The 19,002-nt window shown below is 44.1% G+C and overlaps 1 protein-coding gene across 1 annotated transcript; it reads right to left on the bottom strand.

The window, feature by feature from the left end:
• Window positions 1–1,504: 1,504 nt before the first annotated feature.
• PPARA (peroxisome proliferator activated receptor alpha) lies at window positions 1,505–9,031 on the bottom strand. The gene is made up of 7 exons (XM_053463224.1): window positions 8,937–9,031; window positions 7,557–7,802; window positions 7,129–7,289; window positions 6,207–6,345; window positions 5,484–5,683; window positions 3,390–3,837; window positions 1,505–2,319 (listed from the first exon to the last, which is right to left on the bottom strand). Exons 2-7 carry the CDS (start codon window positions 7,774–7,776, stop codon window positions 2,072–2,074), a joined length of 1,416 nt encoding a protein of 471 aa, XP_053319199.1. The 5' UTR covers window positions 7,777–7,802; window positions 8,937–9,031; the 3' UTR covers window positions 1,505–2,071.
• Between the last annotated feature and the right edge of the window lie 9,971 nt (window positions 9,032–19,002).

Here is a 19,002-nt window from a genome sequence, read left to right as displayed (position 1 = left end):
TCTATATAAAAAGTTCATCTAAATTGTCATCGGAGGATTTATTTTACTGATGAGGCAAAAGAATAAAAGTTGATATAGTTTCCCAAAATCGACCTTTCCGTCAGGCTGGATGGATTTTTTTTTCTTTTTATAAATGAGATCTCTGGTGTTCTCTCTAGAACTTTAATTACAAAATAATAATAAAATAGGGAAAAAAATATAAGTCTAGTTCCTTTCCCCCTGAAGCCTATACAACGAAGGTGTCTTAACATCACGGTGCAGCCTTACATAGAACCCTAAATATATAACCTCTGACCTCTGTGTTCTAGAACTTTCACCGTATTCTGGCAGCGAATCCTTGGCTCAGCGCCTCCTGGATATCATATTCACCAAAAATCAGCCCAAGTTTACCTAGAAGGCATAGTATGTGGCATCATTATTATGTGGCGTTGCCAATGAGGGTAAATGACATTGGTAATATCTAGCCACACCCAGTTTGGGCCATTGCCCCTCCCACTACGGGTGATATATCACATGGGGCATCTGTAGTGTATATGTATAATTTTATACCCCTCCTTTGAAACGCATTCTAGTGTTTTGGGGGTTTTTTGTGGAACCGAACCACAAAACATGCCATTTTTTAAAGTATCAAACTTCTTACTCAAAGTCTAATTTTTAAGAATATAAGGAATGAAAATGTGATGAAATGCCACCATTTTCATGTTTTAATTAATTAATCCAAAGATAAAAAAAAAAAATCAGTGAAGGTTCCAAATCTCCGCATCAATAAACAGCTGGCGGAATCTTTTTTTTTTTTTGCCAAAAACACAAAAATACCAATTTCAGATTTTCAGGAGCTTTTGTAAGTAATTATCCCCTATCTCTTGTTTAGAACGCAGTATATCCCAGCATTCGTTTGATCCTGATTGGCTGGATACTTTGAATCTGCTTTTTCATAGGCCACCAGGGGCCATCTACACCATTTTTAACAGGTGCATTTGAGATAAATGTGCCACCAAGAAGGGCTAAAAGTCCAAAAAAACCCAACAACATGGCCGTTCTTTAACTGCAACTAGAAGGTGGCTACAGCTTGGATGGGAACCTTGGCTCAAGGTCTGGTAATCATTCAGAACGATGCCCGTCGTATATTATTATTCTACAAATCGCTATCCGTACCTAAACTGACTTCCAAGAGCGTCAGTTATGACCAACATGTCTGCTGTCATGACAGACCGTAGACTGGTCTCGATTGTAGGCGTTAATCCATGGACATGGAAGGGCAGAAGAAATATAAGATGAGATCATGGCTTTCATAAAGTGTATCAATCAATCATTTGGTTGAAGAGCTTATATTATTCTCGGTTTATGACAAGCATACAGAGGAAGGTTTCTGAAGTCCTAACTCGGGGTCAAATTCCCATCTGCTCAACATACGCTGACGTGAAACGAGGTTGATGTTCGAGAGCCTTGGTGAATTTGGCCCCGGTGTAAGGTTGCTCAAAGTCATGTCTGCGTTAGGAAAGGGTTTGTGGTCGTCCACGGTCCATTATGGGTGATGTATGGAGGTTTCCTTCACACCATAGCCCTTCCTCTGCCGAGTCCTCTATGTTGGACCTTTCCTTGAGGGTAGCGGTGGCCAAAACTTGGACACCTGGTGGCACACACGGGTTCTCCAAGGTCCATGGGATTTTATAGCCGTAGAGGCGAAATACCACAAAGAATTTTCTTTAGATTAACCAGGAGCCCAACCGAGTAACACATCGAGTGAGTAATCGCCCTGAGAAACAACCCGAGTGCTACCTACAAAAAAAGGGGATTCTCGGGGGGGATGGAGAGGAGAAAGCAACGACCAGGCAAGTCTATAATAATTTAGAAATCTAAAATAAATTTTCTGAGATTTGTAAATTCATATTGCAGTTCCGTATAATCTGGCATCTCCGCACACCCGCATTTGATTTCCTTTAAACAAGGTTTATCCGCTTTTACTTGCGATTTGCAGATAGAAGGCACAGCTAGAACATCGAGTGGTTAGGGGAGGAGAAAAAAAAAAATACAACTTTGCTCCCGAAAAGTCCTGGAAAAAGTAAAATCCTCAGTACATATCCCTGTAGATCTCTTGCAGTAAAGGATGCAAAGAAGCGTCCGTCTCGGCCTTTTTGATGGTCTGTACCAGCAGGGCGTGCTCCGTCACCAGCTGGCGCAAGTCGGCCATTTTTTGGAGGAGTTTAGGGAAGAGGAAGCCATCGTCGGGATGGTTGGCCTGCAGATGAAGCTTCAGCACATGAACCAGGTTTTCCTGGATCTGCTCGATGCTGGCGACATTCAACAGTCCTGGACGGTCTGAGAGCAAAGAAACAGAGGCGGTGAGATGCGTTGGTACGCAAAGGGAACAAAGTATCCATCGAAACAAGGTAACACGTTTAGAAATTGCACATTTAATATATTAGGTGATTATACCTCCCCAGTGTTTAGTTTGCCCAGTCATTATTTGATCTCAAATCCCTGATACCCCTCTCTCCACCCCTGATGCCCCCTCTCTCCTCCCCTGTTGCCCCTCTCTCCTCCCCTGTTGCCCCTCTTTTCTAGGAGGTGAGAATGTTTGCTGGGTATGAGGGTATCGCAGGGTTCTACAGCCCTAAAAGCCCCGATAATGTGTATAGAAACAGCAGGAAACGGGGTAAATAAACCCCATTATTCTTCTAAAGGCCCCCCGCTCAGTTACACAAATACCCCGCAATAGGGCACAAAGTCTGCGTAAAGCCCTACCCATAGCCAGATCTCTAAACACACCCTTTAAGCCAAAAGTGCCCCTCTTTTTCCCATTAAGGGCTTGTTTAAAAGTATTTTTTTGCATCAAATGTGTGTATGTGTGTGTGTGTGTATATATATATATATATATATATATATATATATATATATATATATATATATATATATTATACTATAAAACCTAAATTTAGTAGAAAAAGTACATTGATGTTTTTATACAAATCATATATTCTGAGCTGTTCAAATAAGCTGTAATTAAATTCAATATTTTTCTGTTAGAACATTACATTCTAAAAATAAATATTTCATTTTCAACCCGGTCTTTCAAAGTGGGAATCTAAACTTTACACTAACCTTTGGACCATAAAAAGTGTTACAATTTTTCAGTTTTTAAAATATTTCAATGTCACCCGTCACCTTTACAATCTTTTTCTCCAATATTTTTTTTGGTAACTATTGCATTAATGAGATTTGGGTGAGATATTTGGTGAATAAATCCAGTAGTTTTAAAACTGAATAAATGTTTACAAAATGTTAACACAGATAGTTTTTTGTTTACACTCTAAGGAGAGGAGTTTTTAGAAGCCGCTCTTAAATGTAAAGCTTCTAACTCTCTGCGCCTTGACAGAAGCTTTCATTACCTCCACAGCATATGAGGGCAGCTACGAAGAGCGATATGTCGCTGTCATCTAACTCCAGAGCGTTGAACTTCATGGCGAACTCGAATTTGGGCTCCATCATGTCTCCGATTGGTTTTCTCAAACTCTTCAAAAACTCCCGGGTTATGAAACCGTTCCCGTAAGCCACCAGCATCCCGTCTTTGTTCATGACCGAGGCCAGCATGGCAAATATGGCTTCGTAGACTCCATACTTTAACAAAGTCACTTGATCGTTTAGGTCCAACTCGGTAAAGCCCGGTATGGCTTTGGCGAACTCGGTAAGTTCCGTTACAGTTTCGACCGACGTGCACTGGCAGCAATGGAAGATCCGGACCTCTGCCTCCTTGTTTTGTATTCCGTTGGCTACAAGTTTTGCCACTAGTGTTTTCTCTGCCATACACAGGGTCTCCATGTCGTGGATGACAAATGGCTTTAAAAAAAAAAAATAAAAAAATAAAAAAAAAATTATAAAAAAAAAAATAAAAAATAGGAAGAACACAATGTAAAAAAAGGTGTATTTATTCAAATATAACAAACCTAAAAAAAAATTGAAATCAGCAGAATAACTGTCGCTCTTATTAAAGAAAAAAAATAAAGACTCTCTAGTTCTTTTTTTTTTTTCTTTAAAAATACTTTTTTTTTAAGCTAATAATAATTTATTTGATTTTTAATGATTGTTTTGTATAGCGTGACTGCCTCCTGCCCCACACAAAACAAAACGGGGGGGGGGAGAGTGTGGGGCATTTCAGGACAAGCGCTCTAATTATTGACAGTAATCCTTTAATGCGCACGAGATCTCGGTTAAATCAGAGGAGGAGGCGGCAAGTGGTTTGCGCCGTAACAAGAATGGCTGCACTAATTAAAAAATATTAAAAATTCCTACCTCTACGCTACAGATTTCATTGGAAACAAAAGAAATTCAACAAAACTGTAAATTAAACAGTAAATCTGGTTTACCAATTTAATTATATGCCTGGTGGGGTGATTAAGACTGAGTCATTCTATTGTTCCCCACAGGCAGTATGATAAGGAGTCGGGGGGTTTAGTAGATCGGGGATCAGATAACAGAGCGAGAATCATACAAACGGCTGATATGCAGCTGCCTGAGAACATTATATTATGGGGAAAAACTAGAAAAACAGAAAGCGATATTTTTGAAAGTTTTTTAAAGTATTTAGTGGGAGTTTCCCTTTAAATAAACCTGATTACACGTCACAGCTGGGTGGCAGCTCTTGCGCGGGGTGATTAGGTTTAGCAATAAGACTTGTACTTTGTCTGTTGACTCTACACTCATTAACCAGAAACTACAAATATATTGGATGGATTCAGAGTTTTTAGATTAACCCTTTCTGAGTTGGTATCAACTGAAATTTGCTGGGAATGAAAAAAAATAATAATCATATTTTACACATGAAAAAGGTATCCGTGCCACGTTTCTTTTAAATTGCCCATAATTCTTTTTTTTTTTCTTTAACTTGTTGCACAGCGGTACGGACTCTATGGTCTCTGGCAACACATGGGTTAACAAAGACATGGCTAGGGCAGCTTTACATTCATAGCTTTATGGAACTAAGAATTAGAATATTATATACTGTATATATAAAAATAATAATATATAATGTATGAAAATAACACAGACGCGAGAGACAATCACAGATATACATGATGGGGAAAATGAAACAAACATGGGAGACGATCACAGATATACATGATGGGGAAAATGAAACAGACATGGGAGACGATCACAGATATACATGATGGGGAAAATGAAACAGACATGAGAGACGATCACAGATATACATGATGGGGAAAATGAAACAGACATGGGAGACGATCACAGATATACATGATGGGGAAAATGAAACAGACATGGGAGACGATCACAGATATAGTCGATGGAGCACAATTAAAACAGACAAGGCAGACAATCACAGACTTCCGCTGCTTGCGATGAGGTTTTTGGATGGATAAAGGTAAAGAAATTGCGTCCACCAAAAATAACCCCTCACGTGAGATTTCATGGCCAAGGCGGCCACGAGAAAGGTGAAAACGTAACAAAAAAATTCTAAAACTTACAGGATTGCTGGCTTTGCCCGTGAGGATGGCTCTGGCTTTCACTTTGTTCATATTAAAATTTTTCAGGTAAGCGTCATAAATAATTTTGGCGAGGGACAGGAGATTGGCCATATGGGAGTCCTTGGGGTCTTGTTCGGTTGTTAAAATTTCCGCCTTGAGTTTGGCTTTCTCTGACCGCGGCATTCTCCCAAAACGGATCGCTGTAAAGATACAAAATATCTCGGAACTCGGAGCTAGAAAACGCACGAGAATACTTTACAAGCAACACCAGATCGGGAAATTTTGACTTTCCCGGCTCAAACACCACACTGAGCTGATGCTTTATGGCGATGCTAATGAAGTCCGTCCCTCCATAGACCATCATTAGTCAGAGAGTCCGGCTGGGTGATTAAGACTGAGTCATTCTATCATTCCCCACAGGCAGTATGATAAGGAGTCGGGGGGTTTAGTAGATGGGGGATCAGATAACAGAGCGATAATCATACAAACGGCTGATATGCAGCTGCCTGAAAACTTTATATTATGGGGCAAAAACAGAGGAATAATTTTGGAACCTTTAAAATCACCTTTTGTTGCTTTTCTTGGATTATTATGGGGCATAAAATAAATTTTAACTGGTCGGTCGTTATAATACCAGCCAAACGATGACCCCAATCCGCAGAAAATGTCAGCCAGGAATTGTGATATATATATATTTTTTTAGATATTTATAACACTATTTACCGTTATGCGACATCCCCACTCGAAGGCACTTTTCAAACCGGCAATACTGACATTTATTTCTGTTCTTTTTCTGTATTTTACATGTTCGCTCGCACTTATCATAGGCAAGATTCAGTCGTAACGTCCGTCTGAAAAAACCCTACGGGAAATTAAAGGAGAATATTACAAAAAAAAAAAAAATAAATAAAATTAAATTTAAAAAAAATGTAAAGAAAAAATATATTTTAACTAAAAATAATTGTGTTTTTTTTTTATCAGACAATAGGTATAATTGTTTTGTATTTATTCAATTTAAAACTCCAGCTCTTGCAAAGGCTGCCTGAACCAATCAGTTGGAAAGAAAAGGGGAGGAATAATCATGTAACTCCTGAGAAAAAGGGAGTTAAGATGGCTGCTCCCATTAATTAATTAAACACAAACCAAATATCAGTTTGGGGCGTAGCGCCCAAAGTCAATAACCCTGCGGCACGGCAAGTCCCTTTAATACTTTCTTATAAGGCACGCTCAGTCCATCCCTTCAGTACCCTGAATGAAGTATGACTCAATACTAAGTCATTGTATTTTAAATCCTACAATTATCTGTATTTTGAGATGGTATGACATCACAGCTTCAACCGATGACCTAATCCATTGTCAATAAAAAACAAACAAACATGTAATTTATCCTTTAATTGTAAGGGCGTTGAAGGGTTTATGATCATTCTGCCAAAATAATATTTTTTTCCTGGAAACCTGCAAATCTGCAGTCACTTCATTTACTGAGAGGGGGGTAGATAAGGGAACAGCCTCCCAGCAGAGGTGGTAGAGGGTAATACAGCGAGGGTATTAAACATGCATGGGATAGACATACGGCTCCTGAATCTAAGACGAGACCAACGACTGATTAAGGTTTGAGAGCAGACTAGCCGTTTCGGTGCCGTACCTTGCAGCCCTCACACGCATGGACGCCATAGTGGAACCCAGATGCTTTGTCGCCACACACTCTACATTCAAGATTCAACGTCTTACACGACGCCTCCTCTGCGCTACCCTGGATGGGGGGGGAAGTAACAGGAGACGGACTCGATGCAGGGGACAAAGTGTCTGCAAAATTAAAAAAAAGTGTTACATTGTGTCACTGTGTGTGTGAGTGAGGGAACAGCCTCCCAGCAGAGGTGGTAGAGGGTAATACAGTGAGGGGATTAAACATGCATGGGATAGACATACGGCTCCTGAATCTAAGACGAGACCAACGACTGATTAAGGTTTGAGTCTTTACAGCAGGAGAAACGGGCGACTAGACGGGGGGCCGGATGGGGCCGATCTGCCGGCAGATTTTACCTTCCTGTGTCAGGCCGGTTTGAGACGTACCTGTAAGGTCAGTGCTAATGGAACCGTTGGATCCAGGGCTGTTCCCCAGGTACTGGTAGTCGACCCCGCTGAAAGCCGTGGACACATCGTCTCCGATGGTCTGAGAAATGTCTCCTAGGTCTTGAAGAAATTCCCCAGACAACGGGCTTCCCAGGTCATCGTCGTCCAATGGCGCCATGGAACAGAAGTCACCATCTTTGTCTACCATTATGGCGGACATAGCCAAGTGTGTCTGCGACCGTTACACTACAGGAACAACAAAAAAAAGAGTTTATTTTGGGGGGGTTCATGAGTGGCTCTCATGCCGTGGACTGGTCCTGGTCCATGGGCTACCCCAGCGAGACAAAAAAACATATTTATAAATTGTTTTAAATGTAGTGTTGTCTCCATGGAAACCAACACTTTGTTACTGTAATCACTGTACATCAAGAGAGATAAAGAGGGGCATCAGGGCAGGAAGGAGTAATGGAGGGAATGTTGGGACACTTGGGAGATATGTTTCAACCAAGGATAAGATTTTTAGGTCAGGGCGCTCCTTGGCGACCGACCCATCATCCGAACACCTTTAAGGGCGACCCGTCTTCATTCAGTAAGATGGTTTTGATATAAGGGGTAATAATAATCTGTATTTAACCCTAATAGAGAGAGGAGACCTTTATAGGAGGTCTAATGGAATTTCCACCCAAGCCCTCTAGACGCGTCCTTCTAACGTTCCGTTCGGCCCCTTTCTCCTACCCTCTCGTGAGCGAGGGCCACGTGTATCTGACAGGCAGGATCTATCCCGAGTACACATGGAGGCAGACATCCAGATCGGCTCAAGGTTACTCAACCCCGGCCCTTCTATATCTCTCGAGACGCAGGAGGCATTAACCCAGGAGAAGCTCGTGGCTCGAGGGCAACCGGTACGACCAGTTCCACGCCTTCCCATCGCTTCCACTGTTTTGCCTTTGTTTAGGGCAAAGTTAACCGACAGTCTCTGTGACAGAGGGTTAGGGGGATGAGCTGTAAGAGCCGGGGAAGCCTTAAGTCCAAAATTATTATTCTAGACTTTTTTTGGATCCCCGGAGGTCCCCGTCTTCTGCTCTAGCCCACCGGCAAATCGTTTTGGACGCCACGAAGAACAAGAACTGAATATTACCGGGAGCTTCGCCTAGCGTTTCCATCTTAAAACCAGTCATGCCTCTAAATATTGCGTTGGAAGTTAACGTATTTGGCTGAGGGTTCTAAGAGTTGGAGTGCTAAAAGGTTTGGAAGGTGGCAGGTAGCCGTTACGTGGATCCGGGGGATTTTAAGAGGGTCAAAAAAGTTCTACAATTGTTCCAATATTTTAGAGCCGGAGCCGAGGATCAGAAACCAACCTTAGGAGTAACGGAATCTCACCATTCTATATCCGGACGCCCATCGGAATCCCGGGGTTATTTCTCCCGGGGTCATCGAGATCCCATGTCTTCTGATCCAGAAAGCGTAGGATTGCCCTCGCGGGAAACAAGATCTATCGTATCCTCTGGGGGTGAAAAAACAGAAACAAAATTCAGCGAAGAGTTCCGAGAAAGAACGCGACGCGCAGGTTTCCAGCCTCGGCTTTTACAGCTCCGCAGAGCGTCGCCGGCGGTTTTAAGGGGGGGGGTTATACAGGTAGGGGGTTCCCGGGCTGTCAGGAGACCGCGGACGGCTGAAGATTGGTCGCCGCGGCAGAGATTAGCACGCTAATAGCTTAATCATTACTACTCTGCGTGAAATCATTAACCAGCCGACACGCAGCGAGGAGGCCGCGCTTCACCTGCACGCTGAGCAAAGAAAGAGTTAATGGCCGGAACTCCGCACAAACGAGCTGAAACCATCAGAATTTAAACATTTTACCAGGAACATTCCGGCCTCGGCTCCTGCATACAGCGTACCCCCCACCTGGGGGGGGAATTTTGTTTTAGTGGGTGTGGTTAAAGGCGTGTCTGGGGGTGGGGCTTAACTTTTTTTTTTTTATTACCCATCTATAACTCTGTAAGAATGAAGCCGTTACATGCGTTGTGTGTATGAGTCTAGCACCGACTCGCCGACCTCAGAAGCTCGACAGAAGCAAAGCCATAAAGTGAGAAAACGATTAAAAATAATATAATAAAGAAAAGCCCTAAACCGCACTAATACGAAGCGCAGCGGGCGACATAATGACATCATTTTATTTGTAGATTACGATTATTTAATTCATTATATTGCCCAGCGGCAGGCGGAAAGTTAAAAGTCCTCGCTTTTATTCTTAAATCCATTTTTTGGTTGTTTCTTTTGTTAAATAAAAGACTTTTTATCACAATTTTTCCCCATCGAGCCTCCCCGACGCACTTTCCATCCTTTTAAATCCCAGCAGCTTGTTTTAGAACTGGCGCAGGACTCATATTACATTAACAAGAGCCCGATGTGCCCCCCTCCTACCATTATCAGTAATACTGTTACAGAAATGTATTGCTACAAATCTCTTTAAAAATCCCAAACAGACTTTCAATCAATATTTTGACAACAAAACACAGGTTTTTACGATTGTGGGATCCCCCCCCCATCCATCACACGGCGCGCACGTTCAGTTACTCAATTTTAATGCCCTCTAAGCCCAGCCTAATCGCTCAAACGCTGACTGCGGATCTTATAAACCCCCTTCGTCTAATCCCCATTCTCCTCCGTCCGACGCTAAACACATGGTTATGATTTAATAAGACTTTTTACAAGGTAGCGGGAGACAGGAGGAGAAATGTTAGACCAGGAATGGGAGGAAGTTTGACTTTACTGAGAGGGCGGTGGATAAGTGGAACAGCCTCCTAGCGGAGGTGGTAGAGGGTAATACAGTGAGGGGATTAAACATGCATGGGATAGACATACGGCTCCTGAATCTAAGACGAGACCAACGACTGATTAAGGTTTGAGTCTTTACAGGAGGAGAAACGGCGACTAGACGGGGGCCGGATGGGGGCCGATCTGCCGGCAGGTTCCGGGTTTATGATCCGTTTTCCATATTACACAAAAATGAGGTAATTTACACGGAAACCACTGAATCTATTTCCCAAAAATCTGATTACTCACCAGGAAGCCGGCACCAAAAATGTATTTTTCACCCCACCCCAAACATCCGCTGTTGGAAGACGGCGAGTCGGTGACGCGTCAAACCCGAAGGATGATGTCATAGAACAGACAACGGACTTTAAATCGTTTATTTTCAAGAAGATTTTAGAGAAACCCCCCCCAAAAAAGAAGAGCAACAACTAAATAGCTGCAGTTTTTTCTGCGTTTTTTGGTCAATAGGAATCAGATTTCCGGTCGGCCTCTCCCCGGAGCTCAGGTGACCCGGACTTTGTCCTCTCGCCCCGTGAATCCCCGCCGCGGTGACACCAAATAACACGCAGGTTACAGAAAAAACACAAAAAGTGACTTTTCCTGCCGGGCGAGGCTCGGGCGAAACGCGTTTCCAGCGCTGGAGATCGCCGGTTATTATGGTTTCTGGAAGTGTCAGCCAGAGTCTCAGGAATTGTTGTTTACTGCGTAACCATGGAAACCGACGGAAATGTATAATAAATGCAACTCTACCCGGGGCATCACGGGAACTGCTGTACATGACCTGCTTCAGCTTCTCCTGCAGGAAGCCGGCCCTGAATAATGTATGGGTAATGTGCGGAGATTCCTAGAAAGGCATGCCAGCGATTTAACTCTGCGTTGTACAGAGCAGCTCACCGATTTAACTATACATTATGCAGGGCAGCTCACCGATTTAACTATACATTATACAGGGCAGCTCACCGATTTAACTATACATTATACAGGGCAGCTCACTGATTTAACTATACATTATACAGGGCAGCTCACCGATTTAACTATACATTATACAGGGGGCCGGTTCGCTGATTTAACTTTACATTATACAGGGGGCCGGCTCACTGATTTATCTATACATTATACAGGGGGCCGGTCACTGATTTATCTATACATTATACAGGGGGCCGGTTTCTGATTTATCTATACATTATACAGGGGGCCGGGTCACTGATTTATCTATACATTATACAGGGGGCCGGTCACTGATTTATCTATACATTATACAGGGGGCCGGTCACTGATTTATCTATACATTATACAGGGGGCCGGTCACTGATTTATCTATACATTATACAGGACCAGGTCTGACGATAGAGTAGGGCAGAGTAATAACGCATATTAAATTCATCACACAGGGTTGGGGTTACATTCTCTAGCAGGGGGTCGGAGACATTAAACTGTCCCTGCGGATGAGTCACAGGGGAAGTTATTAACTTTTATTAATCAATACAAACACTTCCCTCCGATCACACGGAACGACCCCCCCCGCTGGTGAACACGCGTGTAACGAACAAACACGAGGCCAACGAAACAAACGTAACTTTTGACCAACATGGAAAGATATGTCTTCTAGCGACGTGACTGACTCACTGCCGGTGCCGGTCCTAAGGTCTCTCAAACCCTGTGACTCTCTAGCAATATTTAACCCGCCGATAAACATCCTCATCCGCCATCACACCCGGGATAACCTGCTCAGATCGGCCCCATCCGGCCCCCGTCTAGTCGCCCGTTTCTCTTGCTGGAAAGACTCAAACCTTAATCTGTCGTTGGTCTCGTCTTAGATTCAGGAGCCGTATGTCTACCCCATGCATGTTTAATACCCTCACTGTATTACCCTCTACCACCTCTGCTGGGAGGCTGCTCCAGTTATCTACCACCCTCTCAGTAATGGAAGACATATCAAAGCCACAGCTTATTACCCACGCGAGGGGCAATCCGCGATGCATAGATATGATATCTCATGAGTGGCCTTATCCTGCCGTCCATACGAACGTTATCACCGGAGCTGCCCGAGGATTGCGCTGACGGGAGAGGACGCGACTTTCTCCGCTTATCACGGTATCTGTGAGCAGGATCAGCCCCGCGCATGTTCAACACATGTTCAACGTTTAGTTTGTTCAGTCTCTCTCTCTTCCGCCCCAACCCCCTGATGCCCCTCTTTTCTAGGAGGTCAGAACGTTGCCGAGTATGAGGGGATCGCAGGGTTCTACAGCCTCAACATTTATAGAGGGATCTTTTTGTTTAGGGGTGTGGTTAGAGGTGTGGCTGTGGGCGGGGCTTTATCTAGACCATTTATGTGACTTTGTGCCCCATTGCGGGGTATTTGTGTAACTGAGTGGGGCATTTAGAAGAAGAATAACGGCTGTAGAACCCTGCGATCCCCTCATACCCAGCAAACATTCTGACCTCCTAGAAAAGAGGGGTATCAGGGGAGGAAAGAGGGTGGACACGGAAGAAAGAGGGGCATCGGGGGGGGTTGTATCAGGGGATTTTTTAGAGGGACTGGCCAAACTAAACAGGGACATTTGAGAGGAATGAAATAAGTTCCATACAAAGAGGACAACATCCAGCAGGCCATCCAGCAGTTACACCAAAGGAAAAAAACGAACATTTTCACACAAAACTCTCGCTGTGCCAATAATCGCATTTTTCGCGGTAAATTATTATTTAAATGTCCCGATGAGAAGTAAATCGACGCGTCGGAACTTTCTGTGTATCAGAATAACGATATCGTCACGAAAGAGAGAAAGGAAAACGCAGAGGAGCCAGAAAAACGAGGGAGAAACACGGAGTCCGCCTGCTGGAAAGAATCACACCGTAACCAGCCCTCTACCACTTCTGCTGCGAGGCCGTTCCACTTATCCACTACCTTCTACGTAAAGGAAGACGTAGCGGAGGCAGGGAAAGAGAGAGGAGGACACAGAATGAAAGACAGAATGTAGCAAGGAGACTAAAAAACATTTTCCTTCCGAGTCCGCGCGGTCTTTCAATGGAAACATTTTCTAGGAGAGCTTTACATTCAATACATTACCGGGGCCGGGGGGCCTGGGGGGGGGGTCCCGAGATCGTCTGCCCAGAGGACACAACCGGGCGGGCGCCGTACGACCGGGGAGGAGGCTCAGTAACTACAGACACCCTCGGACTCCAAACAGCGGGGGAGGGGAAGGAGGTTTAAAAGCCTCTGCGGCAGAAAGCAGCTCGACTGAGCACTGAACCCGTGTGTCATCCCCGCCAGCGAAACGAACGCCTCCCGAAAAAATAATCCCGGGAAACCCAACCAGGAAGAGGCATACAGAATTTTATTTTCTTCTAATTTCTTTCCCCCTCCCCGTTTACTTTGCACAGAAAATATCACAAAAAAAAAATGAAAAACAAGACAAGAGCTAGAAAAATAAATAAATAAATAAATAAAAAAACAGATTTGGTTCCGTAACGTTAATCGAGGAAAAGCCGCAAAGCCCGGTATGGTAAAAGCGGGTCTGGACCGACTGCTAGGAGAATGCCCCGCGGGTAGGTGGCCGACGGTGGCGCATGGTGCCGGCAGATCCGGGCCGTCAGTGCGCAGCCACCGGCTGTGAGAGTCATTTGGCGGCCGCTGGCCTTAAAGCGCCAGTCGCACTTTATCAGGTCTGGATTAAAGGGACAGTCCAGGCTTCGCATACACTTTAAGTGGGGGGTCGATAACTCAATGGGGAGGAATAATCACGCCGATCCTGAAAGCGGGCTGCACGTGCGTTCATATCTATTGCTTATTTTATAATTTAGCCACCATTACTCGTGTTTATTCGGGGTGCAGAACGGTATAAAAATTCTAAGATTCAGGAAAAGAGACAGCAGCACTTTAAAGAACGTCTCTTTGTATAGACAAGCAGTTATCTTTCTGTCGATGGAATCTCTCCGCTCAGCACGTAACGGATGAAGATTTTATGGATTATTAACTATTTGCATAAAATTCTCTAACGGAATATATTTTCACTTTCCTTTTACATTCAGGCCAAAAAACAAACAAAAAAATAAATAAAATAAAATAATAAAAGTAAAATAAATAAAAAATTTAATAAATAAAATAAAAAAATAGGGCCCTTATATACCTGAAACATCAACCTGACCACAAATGTCACTAAAGCAGGGGCGTCCAACCTGCGGCCCTCCAGCTGCTGCATCTCCCATACTCCTCGGCCAGCCCCTTAGCTGGAAGAGCATTATGGGACACGTAGTCCTGCAGCAGCTGGAGGGCCGCAGCTTGGACGACCCCTCCACTAAACTAATAATTTAAAACTAAACTTTAATATAAAAAAAAATAATAATGGAGAAACACGAATACATTATTTCCCGTATTATATACGGTGGGATATGTTATTATCAGAGGAGTATTTAGGACTAGGGCATCAGGACCAGCGTAGGGGGGGGCAGGCCGTCTACTGCGTAACGTAGACGATGCCCCCATAGCACCCCCACTTAATGGTCCAGTTAACCCTTTAATGACAAAGCCCGTACATGTATGGGCTCAAAATGCATCGTTTTCAATGGGTTAAGGGACTGCCCATTGTCCTTAAGGGGTTAAAAGGGAGAGGAATGATCCCCCCAACCTCTTAACTTCAGCCAGGTGCTGACGCCCAGCAGCGAGGGCGGTTGTGCAGAGGGGGTGGCTGGGGGTGCCCTGGGTCAGGCAAAAAAAAAAAAGATTACGGCTCCCCCGGTCATTCGAGATACAAATGTTTCAAATCAATGTTACGAGCGAAGCCTTGGTACAAAAACAATAATAAAAAAACAATATATATAATAAAAATATTCATAACAATAATTATCCGAGAATACGACAAGAATACCCCCCCCCAACAGAAAACAGCAGAGAATTGGGGAGACATTTCACATGCGCCGCTCTCAGCCCGGTGCGTCCGGTAAAAGTCACGCGTGAAAGTATTTTGGGTCCTTTCAATGATTTCGTGGAGGTGCGAGGTCACGTTAATCAAGTTGGAATGAAGTTCAGTTTAGTGAATAGAAGGGTTTCTCGAAGTCGAATTAGCCGGAAGAACCCAAGGACCGGCAACAAGACCCCCCTCAGAGCCCGATGACATCATCTGAACCTTTTATATATTTTTTATATATATTATATTATTATTCCTACGGCCTCCTTAGTTTTTTCTCCCCTTCGTGAATAAATCCCAGATCCAGGCGCCGAGCCCTTCTTACATAAAAACACTTATTACGAGAAGGATCATCGGGGCTCAGAGCTATTTGGTCACCATTGTGTGGGCGAGAACATTGTTTTCCGTGTCGCGGCAGGTACCACGGATCTCCCCGGGTCACGTTTCTGATAATTAAGCGAAGAAACGAGGAGGAAAAATAATCAGAAAAAAAGAGTCACCAGAAACCAGAACGTTGGGGCTGGGCTGGGAATTACACAATAACACAAAAAACGGGTTTACATCGCACTGTCCTTTATCCGACACACTGGATCAGATTTATCCGCTTTTCTATACCTGAGCTGACGTGATTAAAAGCCTCGTTTTTCCCCCAAAATATAGAAAAATTTAATTTTCCGGCTGATCGGCCCCCATTCGGCCCCCGTCTAGTCGCCCGTTTCTCCTGCTGTAACGACTCAAACCTTAATCAGTCGTTGGTCTCGTCTTAGATTCAGGAGCCGTATGTCTATCCCATGCATGTTTAATCCCCTCACTGTATTACCCTCTACCACATCTGCTGGGAGGCTGTTCCACTAATCTAAATGCCTCTCTCCCATCTTCTCCCTTCTCTGCCTGTCTCTCTCTTATCCCCCAAGCCGGGCTTATCTTTCCTGATAATTTGAGTTAAAAAAAATGAATTCCAAATTTAAGAATGTGGGATATAATCCTTAGTAAGCAGTAATAATATTATAAATAATAATAATAATAAAATAATAATAATAATAAATACAATAAATAATAATAATAATAATAAATAATATAATAAATAATACGGTAATTTACAGTAGAAAGGGGACAAAAAAATGGGCCAGGTTTTTCCCAAGATATGAAATTTTTTCTCTAGACAGAGGTTCAAGGTCTTGCATTTTGGACAAAACATTGTGTCTGGATTCTGCGTTTGCCCCCCCGAGCCCCCCCTTCACGCCGCGGAGGAGCGCACAGGAATCCGGGTTACAAGGAGAGTCCTCAGCTGAAACCCTTGCCAGGTCGTCCCCTCAATGGCCCAGTTTATTATCCTTACATGACCCTGCTGGGAACTCGCTTATCTCTGCTGTCCACAACTTCAGGCCCTAACACAGCCTCGCACACAGCTCTTACGTTTAACCCTTTGCGCAGCGCTAATTTGTATCGGCGTCTGGTTTCAATTCCTCTTTTAGGCTTCACCAGCTGGTTCGGCACATTAGTCCTCGTGAGTCTCGCTGCGTACGACGGACTGCTGGATGTGCACGGCGGCACGGCGGCAGATCCGGTGAGTATACGGTCACGCTGCCCAGCTACCCACCGCTGTGCCTGCGGCCCGTTAACAAAAGCCTGGAACGACCGCAGCGTCTCCTACTTTTTAGCAAGGAACCCAACCCTACAAATTATCAATGGTTTTCCTTTAAAGCAGAGCTCCTGATTTCTCACTCTGTTATCTGATCCCTGATCTACTAAACCCCCCGACTCCTTATCATACTGCCTGTGGGAAACAAAAGAATGGCTCAGTCTTAATGACCCAGTCGGACTCTCTGACTAATGAAAGTCTATGGAGGAACGGACTTCATTAGCATTGCCATAAAGCATCAGCTCAGTGTGGTGTTTGAGCCGGGAAAGTCACCCAGAATATCACATGACTGACAGCAACGGCGGCTCCAGGTCTGCAGATGAAGGGGGTTTATTGGAACAAAATGAGATTAAACTTGGTTATTACTGTATACAGAACGGGGGGGGGGGTAGTACTGTATACAGCGCGGGGGGTATCCCGCGGGGGGATATTACTGTATACAGCGCTGGGGTTATGCTGAAGGGCATTTTCTTTACTAGTGACTGTTTCGTGCCGCGGGTGCGCTCCGGGGTATCAGACACACCGCGTGTTTGTTGCCTCCGTCTCCGTACAGAATGTCTCTTTGGACGATCAGCTAACACCCCACGTGAGCGCTGGGCACCGAGCTTGGCAAATGTGACACACACAATGTGACAGCGCTGAGTACCCGGGTTATAAACGATCCTCCGGCTCCTAAACATGCGCAATCTGTGTTTTATGTCACGGTTTTTTTACCCTATCAGTGCCAGACCGGTGAGAAAAGCAGTGTTCTGCCAACTGCAGAGATAAAACATATAATCAAAAAAGCCTATTAATCCCATATGACATAACTGACCTCATTATTTTTTCTATTTAACCCCTAACTCTCCCAAGTCCTGCCTGTCGAGGACTGACGTTAAGCAGGTGCATTGTTTAAGTTGGAAGAAGACTCCATGCCTGGGGTCTTGAAGGAGACCCCATGGGGGCCACACAAACAGAATTGACTTTTTATTTCATGTCTATTTTACTTTACTCGGATGTTTAATGTCACTTTGTGCCCTATTGTGGGGTATTTGTGTAACTAAATGGGGCATTCAGAAGAAGAAGAATGGGGTTTATTTACCCCGTTTAATTTATAAAGCCGTTCCCTGCTGTTTCTATACACATTATCGGGGCTTTTAGGGCTGTAGAACCCTGCGATCCCCTCATACCCAGCAAACATTCTGACCTCCTAGAAAAGAGGGGCATCAGGGCGGAGGAGAGAGGGGCAAAGCGGAGGAGAGGGGCATCAGGGGGAGAGGAAAGAGGGACTGATGAAACTAAAGAGAGACACTTTGGAGGTATATTTACATTTGCTTGAAATGCTTTCAGAAAGAAAGTCTAGGCATACAGGATAATTAACCCTTTGAGCAACTGAGAGAATCTGACAAAAAGAAACCTTTATGGATTTTGATTGATAACGAAAACCAACAGAACATAAACTGATAAAGCCGATAAAAATAATGATTCTTAAGAAAAACAGCAAGAAAACCCAGGTTTTACAACAAAGAGAAAAACTTCAGCAAAAAACAACCCAAAACAAACAATCTGCCTGCATCAGCCTGCGGGACGCCTCCGGCAGAGACTACAACTCCTACGATTCTCAGCATATGTCCAATCAAGTGTTACTGGGGATTGTAGGAGTTGTAGTTTACACATTTGGGGAAAAAAACACACCTGCAGAACAAGTAGGTACACGTCAGCGACATTCCCGCAGACCCTGATCTGTCCCAATCTCGGACGCCGCCGTATGAGGTATGTGTTAATGCCACGTCTGGCTAAACATGCATGGGGGCATTAAGACTTAAGTACCCCGTCACAAAGAGGCTGGTAAAAACAGTCCTTATGGATATTCTGGATGGAGTCACCTGTATTCAAGCAGGGATTCCAGCTGTGATATAGCAGGGAGATAATCAGAACGTTCGGATATCATTGAATCAAAGGAGGATATGAAGGAGTCAGGGCCAGACCATGTGACCCTGAGAATCTGCCCCTTCACCCTTAAACTGGGGTAAAAAGCCTGAGAATAGGTCCATTCACCCTGAAACTGGGGTAAAAAGCCTGGGAATCGGTCCATTCACCCGAG

This window comes from Spea bombifrons, chromosome 4, assembly GCF_027358695.1.
Source record: "Spea bombifrons isolate aSpeBom1 chromosome 4, aSpeBom1.2.pri, whole genome shotgun sequence".
NCBI lineage: Eukaryota > Metazoa > Chordata > Amphibia > Anura > Pelobatidae > Spea > Spea bombifrons.
Note: the sequence above shows the minus strand (reverse complement) of the source record. Positions and strands in the feature narration are given on the sequence as shown.

What these genes read in the sequence shown, in the direction of transcription:
- PPARA (XM_053463224.1), bottom strand. Translation starts at nt 7,776, where the DNA reads ATGTCCGCCATAATGGTAGACAAAGATGGTGACTTCTGTTCCATGGCG. An exon ending in CATTAGCACTGACCTTACAG is followed by an intron (nt 7,290 to 7,556) that starts GTACGTCTCAAA and finishes TTAATTTTGCAG; the next exon opens with ACACTTTGTCCCCTGCATCG. An exon ending in TGCCCTCATATGCTGTGGAG is followed by an intron (nt 2,320 to 3,389) that starts GTAATGAAAGCT and finishes CTTTGCTCTCAG; the next exon opens with ACCGTCCAGGACTGTTGAAT.